This window comes from Rhynchophorus ferrugineus, unplaced genomic scaffold (assembly GCF_030347505.1).
Source record: "Rhynchophorus ferrugineus isolate W39M unplaced genomic scaffold, kcgeb_rfMv2 rfM10, whole genome shotgun sequence".
Lineage (NCBI taxonomy): Eukaryota > Metazoa > Arthropoda > Insecta > Coleoptera > Curculionidae > Rhynchophorus > Rhynchophorus ferrugineus.
Window position 1 is genome coordinate 29,853,311 of NW_027472589.1, and position 12,135 is coordinate 29,865,445.

General features: G+C 32.9%; 2 protein-coding genes across 3 annotated transcripts in view; both read right to left on the reverse strand.

The window, feature by feature from the left end:
- Positions 1 to 12,135, reverse strand: part of Pdp (pyruvate dehydrogenase [acetyl-transferring]-phosphatase 1-like protein, mitochondrial) — a 38,523-nt gene that overhangs the window by 10,990 nt on the left and 15,398 nt on the right. The window lies entirely within an intron of this gene.
- On the reverse strand, positions 558 to 5,226 carry LOC143204040 (uncharacterized). The gene is made up of 2 exons (XM_076416463.1): positions 5,075 to 5,226; positions 558 to 1,625 (listed from the first exon to the last, which is right to left on the reverse strand). Exons 1-2 carry the CDS (start codon positions 5,102 to 5,104, stop codon positions 630 to 632), a joined length of 1,026 nt encoding a protein of 341 aa, XP_076272578.1. The 5' UTR covers positions 5,105 to 5,226; the 3' UTR covers positions 558 to 629.

The following is a 12,135-nucleotide window of genomic DNA, read 5'->3' on the forward strand; positions in this document are numbered from 1 at the left end:
CTGCTCATTTCACCACGTCTAAACTTAGCATACCAATCCTTGATGGTTGATTTTCCTGGGGCTGTGTCCGGAAACTCGCCATCAAGGAAAGTTTTTGCTTCAAATGTATTTTTTCCCTTCCAAAAGCAATATTTTATAAACACGTGAAATTCCTTTTTATCCACTTTTATCACAATAACAAAAGTGGCTTCAAAAATGCTATAATTCACAAACTAATGATCCGACAGCTGTTAAATTTATATACGCATCCTTTGAGGGTTAGGGCTAACAACATTTGGATTGAATTCTAGTAGCGCCATCTGTGTGTCAAGCCGGGTACTTTTGAATTGACCTGTTATATCAATAAATAATAATAAAAACAAATTGTATCTGTATATTTCTAAATACAGATGGCAAAATATTAGCTTTCTAACCAGTTTCATATCCATGTTGAAAGTTTTAGTTAGGTTTGAAGAGTGGTTTAACTTAGAATAGGTAATTGAGACAAATAGAACCTTTAACAAATCTAAAGTGACTATTAAGTTTTAAACTAAGGCGATAATTAAAACTATACAAAGTAATTGACATAACATGTATTTATATAATGGAAATTATTAATCAGAATAATTCATAACAACAAAATCATTGTTTTATTGATAAACTAAAACAGTATCGATAATGGCATATATAGCGGACAGCACTTGGTTCTGCAGGAAGTCGTCCACGGCCACCTGGACCACGTCAGTTATAAACGACGAGGCCCAGCTCTTGGCCAGGGAATTCAACTGTTGGAACACGAAGCCCAAGATTACGTCCAAAACGCCCAGTAGGATATTGACGAAGGCAACGTCGGTTCTACTGGAAGGTTCCAAAGCCACCACTCTGGTCTCTTCCAGGTCACGGCGCTTTCTGGACAGCGTCAAGTTACTGCAATAGTTCGAACCCGCTGCTTGGGCATAATCGATAATTTCAGAAGTTGCCGATTCTATAAAATATACCGCGTTGGTAACTATTTCTAAGTCTATACCGCTGGTGATATCGGACAAGGTCGATATGATGGTGTTCAATACAGTCTCAACTTGGCTTAACAGCTGCTCGACGAAGAGATTGCATGCTGCTTGGCTGACGGCTTTATATATTTCATCGATTATGCTACGAGTATCTGCTCTAGACAATCCTCGGGTTCTCGCGTCCACGTTATCCAACAGAGCTTGGACCTGGGCAACAGACAATCTATTGGACTGGGTAGCCAGATCGGCCAAAGCTTTCTCCAATGGTCCTTGTAAAGCGGCTAAATACGCGAATTGTTGCAACGGGTTGTTTGGGAATAAGGTCTTCAAAACCTGCTTAGTTCTCGCCTGGACGAAACTCTTTAGCGACGCTTGGTCCAGCTCGATGTAGTCTCCCTTAACCACCAACAGCTCGGATTGGAACATGTTGTTGAAGATGCTCAGCACATCCGACACTTCGGGATTGCTTTTCTCGGTCAGCAATGCGGCCAAAGAAGCGAGACCTGACTCAGGATTGACCAGCAGGTTGTTGGTGATCAACTCGCCGATGTTGGCCTGGTTTTTGGCGAGGGCGCTGATGGGAATTTCCTTAGTCAGCGAGACGGAAATGATGGGACTCATCAAACCCATGAGGGTCTACAAAAAATATTTTTATGACGCGTTTAAGAAAATAGAAAAACATATATTTATGTTGAAAATCATAAAATTAATTTAGCAATTTATAGTCTATCCACGTTTAATGTCCAGTCATATAACTTTTACGCTTCGTAGAAGAACAAGTACATCAGTTTAAATCAATAATTGTCAAATATAAATGCAATGCAAAATATCTTGTGGTATGCACCTAGATCGATGCTTAACTTGAAAGAAGCTCATACTCGCTAAACATAAACAAATTGGACTTAAACTCTACCAAATGTATTGGCTCATTGGGCGCAAATCCAAGTTATCATTAGATAACAAGGTATTGCTGTATGAGTCAAGCCCATTTGGTCATATGGAATCCAACTATGGGGTACCACTAGCAAGTCTAATATATTCATCATACAACGGTTCCAAAATAAAGTGTTGCGTGTCATTGTCGATGCTCAATATTATGTTTTAAATGAAGTGAAACAACGCGATATTCCTCTAGAACCAATAGCGAGTGTAATTCAACGTGATTGTGTGAAGTACTTCGAAAGAATGTTAATGCATCTCAATGTACCTGCTAATCAGCTAAATATGCGAAGCGACAGTAAAGTGCGAAGACTAAAACGTCTAACACGATCCGATCTGATTATTGGATGTATACAGACTTTAGAATAAGCTTTAGAATAAGACTAATTAATTAAAATAGTATTTTATACAGGATATCACTTAATGATGTGATTTTCTATATGCCATGTATATATAATATAAATATAACTATGGAACTACTAAGAGTAATAAAAAACGTTTAATTGACAACAGGTATTGAGTCATCATTTGTTTTTAAAACAGCTGTAATTCTACGTAGAGTGTCTAAATAGTTTACAACGGAATGTTGTCTCGATCGTGTAATACAGCATTAGGTAAATGCTATAATGATGTTCGATATTCTTAGATTCACTTCTTTCGTAGCTTAGTGTTCGATTCCAATTGCGATGTTATAAAGGGATTAACAATCGCAGTAACTTCATAAATGTTAACTTTGTAGCTCCATAAACATACAAACATACTTTTTTTACCGACATAGTATTACTCAAGTGAATATTGAGTTTTACTGTCACTTTTGCCGTGGAATTTTTATATTGTCTGGCCATTTTTAACTGCACACTTTTTAGTGTTCGTCGGTCTCTGTCAGTTAAAACTTTGTGTTTCGCCTACTATATCTTTTCGCCGCTGAGCTTTACCATTCCTTGTGTATGTTGTCACTATCGTAGATATTATTGCATGGTGTTCATATTATTATATATATCCCCTGTACATAGATTGCAGTATAGCCATTGATCGTTTTACATCTTTCAGTTCATGACTACTCTGCCCCCATACCTTTATATTAAAAGGCAACTTTCACAGGGGTGTTAAATGTAACAAATCTTATCACTTAAAAGAGCCGAAAACAAAATATTCTGCACCAATTACAACAAAAATCTATGAAGATCACTATGGAAGTAATATTATCATCGTTTATTACTCGCAAATTACTATAACGGCTGGAGTTCCACAAGGTAGCGTCTTAGGACCTCTCCTATATCTGCTCTACACTGCTGCCATTCCAACAACAAAAGAAACACTACTTGGAACCTTTGCTGATGACACAATTACTATGACAAACGATATATCTCTGTCTAGGGTAGTAGAAAAAGTATAAATGGCAGTCAACAAAATCTACGAATGGACGAAAGATTGGAAAATTCAAGTTAATAGCTCCAAATCTGTCCATGTTAATTTTGCATTGCGGCGAAATAATAGAACTTCATTATATCACTCAATGGATGCCCGAATCCATCTTAACGGTAGATTAAATTGGAAACATCAGACAAAAGCAAAATACATTAGAACCAAATAAAAAAACTATACTGGTTAATCGGAAGATACTGTCAACTTGATCTAAAATTAAATAGGTTGATTTATAAGACAATCATAAAGCCAATTGGGACCTATGGGTGCAAATATTGAGCTGCACTAAAAAATCAAATCAACTAGTCATCCAACGCCGTCAAAACAAGGTTCTTCGATTGATTACCAATACCCATCGCTACGTAACCAACGAAGAACTGCACGATGACCTGGAAATCAAATGGATTTGCGAAGTTATCCAAGATTTCGGCTTGAAACACGAAAGAAAATTACTAAATCATACTAACGTGGAAGCAGTATAACTGCTGGACCGCGCACAGGATGTCAGAAGATTGAAGCGAACCAAACTATACGAACTTATATACATTTGGTGTCTTGCCTGTGAATTAATCCAAGTACAAATGAAAAGTTGTAATAAATTAATGTATAATTAATATTGTACTAAGCGTATCTAATGTTATAAAAAAATTGCTATAATATTTGTATTTTGACAGTTAATTATAATATTATCCTTGTTTATTACATTCAAATAACTATAACACACACGTATTTTGAGAGTTAATGAGACTGACAAAATAAAAAATGTAATTTTCATCGAACTGAAAATGTAGAAGATAGTAAATACAGAATGGAATGGCGTGGCTCAAACAATGCAACTGTAATTTGTTCCAACCCTCGTTAGATAGATGTGTTACTAGATAAATGAGAACAAGGGTAATGAAAAAAACAACGAAAACATATCTTTTCCAACAGCTTTTCACCAATCTAATATAACTAATTTTATTTAATGATTTTAAAATTCATGAACAGAAATCTAAACATTTCAGTTACGTTTATTTTTACTACTGTTATTATAGAAATGTTGTGCACTTTTTATCAACTTAAAACTGGCCAAATGAAGATCTTTTTATTACAACAAAGTTTACTAGACCAATTAGTAAATTAAATAATAAATTTCTTAAATACAAATAAGTTTACACAGTTGAAAGTATTTCAGAAAAATATTTCAGTTAAAAATTCATTACAAACTGAACTTATCTACATATATAACAAAATTGAGTTTTTAATTATATATACAGCTATCATGGATTATCCTAACACTTCTGTGATGAGTTTTACTAAACTAGTTATCCAAAAATCAAAGAATTATTTGGAACCGAGCAAAATAAACTTGAAATAATTCGTCTGCGTTTATTTGTTTATTTTAAAAGTTTTGCTTTTGATCGTATTAGTATTAGTATTTTTCGATAGTGTTAGTTTACTTAGGTTATAGTGTTCGAGCAAATATGTTTCTCAAAATTTTAGTTAAAATCCACTTCAAGAAGTTCAATTTAACAAAGCGTTTATAAAAGGAAAGACGACCTTGCTCTCGCGTATAGTCACGTGTCACGTGCTTTTATTTACGTACGGCTTAAACCAAACGTGAATAGACTATAGTGATCATCGCCCATTGATAAAAAAATGGTTATTCGCAAAAAAATTCGATAAAACAACATAAACGTCAGACCTCACGCACCAAAAACAAACAATCTACTACTTACTAGAGCACTAATTAGAATTTTTGTACACATGGTGGCCTGAGTATAACGGAAGGTCTTCGGCTAACAACGAAACTTAAAAACTAGACATTTTTTGATCGTTACGATTTATATAAAACGTTCTATTTACATAATTTACTATTAAAATATACCCTTCAAGATTTGGTAACAATGGTTGCGACTGTCAGTGATAAGCCGTCTAAAAAATCGGTATTCGCGTAAATCAAGAGATATATACGTCGAAATGCAGAGTTGTATATTATGCCGCATTATTCCGTTGTCATCCTGACTGGCTTAGCAAATATATGTAGCTACTGAGGAGCAATACTGCTCTAGAACTTAATATATACAAATATAGACGCTATAAAAGACAAAGCTAGGTTATACCATCACCAAAAAACATACTCATGCTCCTATAATGATCTTTGTTACGACACAATAGATTACTATAATACAGAATCACAAAAATATCGATTTATAATAATAATACACAATAGAGAATTTATTAAAAATACATCTATTTTAACATTAAAAGTGGCATTACTAAGATTTTACCAGAAATAAAAACAAATTAGCCATGTTAAGTTAGAAACCAATCGGAGATGTTACGAAACATTGACGTCACTTAACATTCCCTAACCAGCATTTCCGCATTCCAACGTCTGAACTTTATGGTATTCGGGTTATTTATCTCATATTTCACAGTTAAAGTTTGGTTTTGTGCTACCAATAGGAAGAAAAACATAAACGAAAAAATCTACTGGGATTTATCAAGGTAAATAACCTAAATTCTCCAGAATTGATGATGGATTCGTGGATGGTGATTATACCGGGTGACTGTGGTTGAAATAATAATTTTAAAAATAATACTAGACTAGAAATGGAGTGATTGAGTATTCCAGACACACTGGTGAAATTTGAAATGAAATGTGGTGGAATTATTGAAGAAAATGAAGTAAAACTACTATCAGTATAACGCTTGGCAAGAAAATTAATAGGTGTAAGTAATAAGTCTAAAGAGTACTGAATGCTAGTACAAATCACCAATTGGGAACTTTCAGAATAGTATTATTAAATTCAAGTTTCACGTATTAGCTAAGACATATCAAAATTGTATCGATGCCAAACCTACATATACTACAAACTACTTGACTTGACAACATTTGGGTTCATAACAGGCCAATTAAAAAGTTTGGCCTATCATAGCAAAACACATTTTTTTGGCAAAATTAGTTTTTTTATTCAATATAATTCCCTCCAAGGGTGATACACTGATTATAGCGACCTTCCAACTTTTCGATACCATTTTTGTACTACGATTTCTCCTTTGCTTCAAAATAGGTCTCAGTTACGGCGATCACCTCTTCATTCAGATCTGAAGAATACGGCGGATGAGGAAGCAATTTGAAGCCAAATTCATGGATTTTTGCCATCTGACTTGTGACACGGTGCATTATCTTGGTGAAGCAGCACTTTCTTTTTCTTCAAATGCGGCCGTTTTTCGGCGATTTCGTCCTCTAAACGGTCTAATAACGCTATGTAATAGTCGCTGTTGATGGTCCTTCCTTTTCCAAGATAGTCAATGAAAATTATTCCATGCGCATTCTAAAATACAAATCCCATAACCTTGCCAGCCGACTATTGCGTTTTCCCACGCTTTGGAGCGGGATCATAGTGTGCAATCCACTCGTATGCCTCTCGGTTAGACTTCAGAGTGAAATGATGGAGCCATATTACATTCATTGTCACATATCGACGCAAAAACTCGGGTTTATTACGCTTGAACATCCTCAAACATAGCTCCGAATCATCAACTCGTTGTTGTTTTTGGTCAAAAGTAAGCTCGCGCGGTACCCACTTTGCACAAAGCTTTCTCATATCCAAATATTCGTGAATAATATGATGTACACGTTCAGTTGATATCTTTAGAGTGTCTGCTATTTCATTCAATTTCAATTAACGGTCATTCAAAATTATTTTCTGGATTGTTTTAATGTTTTCGTCGGTAACAACCTATTTTGCGCGTCTAAACTTAGCATACCAATCCTTGATACTTGATTTTCCTGGGGCAGTATCCGGAAACTCGGCATCAAGCCAAGTTTTTGCTTCAACTATATTTTTTCACTTCAAAAATCAATATTTTATCAACACGCGAAATTCCTTTTTATCCATTTTTATCACAATAACAAAAGTTACTTCAAAAATGCTATAATTCACAAACTAATAATCCGACAGCCGCCAAATTTACACAAGCATATTTTGAAGGCCAGGACTAACTAAAAAACATATGGATTTAGTTATAGTAGCGCCATCTCTGTGTCAGGCCGGGGACTTCAACTGACCTGTTATTGACACTTCTTTTCTCAATAGAAAAATGCTTCACTACCCTTCGGCTTAACAGCATGTGTCCTCTTTAATTTTATTTGCGACAAACAAAACAAATTCGTTTGGTATCTCTACAAACAACGATTCCACGTTATAAGTTCATCTGTTGATAAACAAAATTAGCCTGGAAATAACGTTTCGCAATTGTACATAATCATTGTACACGGGCAAATAACATTTTTTTTGTTAAACAACCGTAATTTATTGGTTTAAGATTTGGGAGTCATCAGCATATCGTAAATAATGCTTCTTAGTCAGTAAAAACTGATTTTCTTGAAAATACCAATAAGATTATAATTTGTATTTAAATATACATCAGCAACAAATTGGTTATGTTTTAGATCATTTAAATTGTATTTTATAAAATAAATTTTATACTTTATTTATAAATAAATTACATCCAATTATTTTGATGTGAATTATTTTAAATATCAATATATGACTATATCGAAATATATAGCACACTAATATATGAGCCGAATACAATAGCATCTATTAGATTAGATCTCTCTCTAGATTTTTTTCCATTATTTTGGAGACCTATTCACAGATCCTCCATTTATAACTATCGAAAAGAAAACATATCTACAAGATAAATGTTAGAATCAGCAAAAGTTGTTCGGTCCACATTAGAATTTTCAAACATACAGTACAAATATGTTTTTCAAAGTAATTAAAATGAGAGGTTTGTAATTATTCTGAAACAAATAAATATGTGCCTTTGATATTGATAATTATGCTATGTTTTGTAAAACCGTTAAATAACGGCGCCGGGAACTTATTTTAATTAAACAGTACATTGCATTAATGAAAAATATTGGATATTTATATCAATAATATTAAATGAAAAAATTATGATTTATATACATTATTTTTAATATCACAAATAATAAAAAAAATTACTATATTCTCACTTAAAATTATATTATTCGGTTAATGAAAAATTATTTCTTTTTGTTAAACATAACAATTGTCAAATTTGAGTGTACTGTATGTGTTATGTTCGTTATCACAAAACTATTTCCTAATTTTAATAAAATAATAAAATGTAACGAAATTTTTTTAATAAATATTGATTGATGAGGATACGATTTACATACACAATATTTAATGTTTTCAAAATAATACACAATTTCCAGTACATTCCCTTTTAAAATTATATTATAGTCTATTCACAGTTATTTTGCACATACGTCATATAAATTTGTGACGTTAAAACGTCGCAATGTTGCCGTATCAACTCTGAATTTAAGTTCAGTATGGCTTTGACATATAATAAAATTATAATCTAAATAAAATAATTGAACAAAAATTTTACATAATTTATTATAACATTATAGTACGTCTACAAACTACAGTTAATTATGCAGCCATAATAGTTTATAGGTTAGAGATGTTTATAGGTATAACCTCTTATCATTATTGCTTTCAAGAATTTTGCATACATCTGACAACCGGACGACTATGAGAGGCTCATTCGTTTACGTGTTTGAACTAATCAGGCAGCATTGTGTCTCTTTTTAACTAGAATAAAACGAGAAGGAAAATGTTGTCTGATTCGGAAACAAATTTACAAATTGCGACAGACAATGCATTAAACATTTTACTATCAATTAGTTTTTGAAGGATTTTTTTTAATATGAAGCTTTATTGTGAAAAATCGGAACAATGTTTTTTTTTCAAAGTGTTATCCATCGACAGCCGCTACTTTGTCCCATCTTTCAGGCAATTTACGGATTCCATCTCGATGTATCTTTGGAGGCTACCCACTAATCCAGCCATTTCTTGGTATCTTCATAAGAAGTGAACTCTCAGACAGCTCACGACCAGAAGGAACAAGGCCTTGAAAATACGGTGGCTGGGGTCGCATTCTAAAGTTTCTAAACTGAAGTAAAATCTCTCGCAAATGCGATTTACTCGGTATAAATTTAGGCATTTTCAACGCACTGAAAAACTTCTCTGTTCACGCTTCAATGAAGTGACAAATACTGAAAAGACTTCAGCATGAAGTTGGTTAAAAATGTATGTGGTGAAATTTAATACACAGTAACACCATTTGTTGCAAATCCTTTAAAATTAATTTATAGGCCGGATATTTAGTATTCAAAGGTTAAATTTATGTATTTATGTTGTTACAATTACGTATATATTTTAATAAATACAAATGTTTAATTTATATCTCATTTTTAAATTTTCCTTCAAACTTGTCTCCACTTGTAGAGTTCTGTAGAGTAGAGTTCCCTCTAGAGTTCTGTATCGCATAATTTAGTCAAAACTTTTATACGGGAGATCGATTTCGATACTTGATTATTCTACGATCTAAATGTAAATTACACCAAACGTCAAAATAGGACACTGACATGATATATGGAAACAAATCCTACCGTATCTGTATGTTTCAATTGCGATGATAATTTCTATTAGGACTAAGATTGTTTCTGACAAGTCTACGAAATTTTCTGTAGACCAACAGAACGCTTTTAGAACACCAGAAAGGTTTTGAGTTTGAGTCCTAAGCTAAATATAACTGACGTCAAATGTCATAATATGACACTGATATAGATATCTCGAAACAAAAGTATCCCTACTTATGTTTGAACACTGAATAAAATCTTATATCCTAACCTATAACGTGCATGAAACTATAGTCATAGAGAAATATAGATTTAACTTCATAGGAAATTTTGGCGAAGTGTTTCGCGACGTCCAACATGTAGATGTCGCTACCTTTTAACACATTGTAGCGACCTTGAGACATATCGAATTTTACATAGTGGAATAACGGTCTACAAAATACCCAGAAATATAATCCGAGATGTTGAACACGGGCGGGGTGCCAGCAGCGCCAACTAGAATACGATAATGAATAGCTGGCAACCCCGAGACGTTTATCTGGGATGTTATTGAAGGGTATTTCCAATAATTCAGTTACCAACCATCGTTTGGTTTATTTTATTTCTATTTCGGTTCTATTTTGTATTTTCTACATTTTTTTATATTGCCAATAAGTAACGGTCACTGGTTGGGTTAAACATTAGACAGATTTATTATCGTTACCATGTGAGACATTTTTGCGATACATTTAAACTTTCCTTTAAGTACTTATGAACAATTTAGTGGTGGTGAAAATAATACCATGAGCCCAGAATATGTACAAATGGAAGTGGATCAAAATCAAAATTATATAGAAGGTAAATTGAAGGAGTCAGTCACATTTCTGTTCATAATTGTTACCCTTAATTTCTAAACTGTCTTACTATACTTGTAGTGCCTATTTCCATCGTTCCAGGCTCACGACCAGGGTGTTCGAAACAAGTACCATCGATATTTGAACAAACTCTCCAGAAGGTAATAGTAAAGTTTGTATTCATTCAGCCAGTATCCCCCTTTCTGCTCATTCTTACTGTTAATTACTCGACTCTATCTATGAACTTCGTAGTGTACATCTCAGTTTATTTAGTACAACTTTTTAAAAAAGAAATTGAGTGCGATTTTTGTTTACATACAATTATGAATAAATCAGTAGACCCACAAATTGAGACTTATTTCATAGAGGCAAGACAATATCTCGTGCCCCAGACTCTAACAAAATTATTTTATTATACTGTCAGTAGGTCTTTGAGCTATGTCTTATTTTATTGAGCGATTTTACCACGTCGATAATATAACAAAATTTTTGTCAAATGTTAAAAAAGTCAATTTAAAACCGTTCAATTGCACATTCCATAATGATCTTTCGGATAAAATATTAAAAGAACTAATGGAGAAACGGAAGAGATACTTTTGATTTGCAATGCACCAAATTTTTTTGCTTATGGTTTAATATATATGTATATAATATTATTTATTTTTACAGATTATATACATATTTTTTTATTTTTAAATATTATATTTATATGTATATTTAATTGAATTTAATTTAATAAATTTATTTCAAAAAAAAATTGTTTTTTATTTAAATTTCATTGGTCGATTAAACATGACGTCAAGGCTATCACGTGCCAAACATTACTAATGAGTCACTCAAATGTCTTCACAGTAAAATATTTCTCTAAATTGACCAATCAAATTACTTGAATGGCCCATTATGGATCCTTCTGTATGTTGGGCATAGCAAAACTTAGCGCCAGAGTCCCCTATTGAGTTGCATCTCTATATTCTATGGTCTATACAAAGTTATTTTGTACATACGTCATATAAATTTGTGACGTCAAAACGTCGCAATATTGCCGCATCAACTCTGAGTTTTAGTTCAGTTTTGGTTTTGACATACAACAAAATTCTTATCTAAATAAAATAATTCAACAAAAATGTTAACAAATTCTAGTACATCTAAAAATTCAGTTAATTACACAGCCACAATAGTTTATAGGTTAGAGTTATAACCTCTTATCACTATTGCTTTCAAGAATTTTGCATACGTCTGACAACCGGACGGTTTTGACAGGATCATTCTTTTAGGCGTTCGAACTAATCAGACAGCATTGTGTCTCTTTTTAACCAGAATAAAATGAGAAGGAAAATTGATTGTCTGATTCTAAAACGAATTTACAAATTGCGGTAGGCAATACATTAAACATCTTGATGACGTATGTACAAAAAAATTTTGAATGGACTAATATGTTTTAATTCAAAAATAATTCGTAATATAACCTAAAACTGAATTGACATAGCATGTT

What these genes read in the sequence shown, in the direction of transcription:
- LOC143204040 (XM_076416463.1), bottom strand. Translation starts at nt 5,104, where the DNA reads ATGTGTACAAAAATTCTAATTAGTGCTCTA. An exon ending in AAATTCTAATTAGTGCTCTA is followed by an intron (nt 1,626 to 5,074) that starts GTAAGTAGTAGA and finishes TATTTTTTGTAG; the next exon opens with ACCCTCATGGGTTTGATGAG.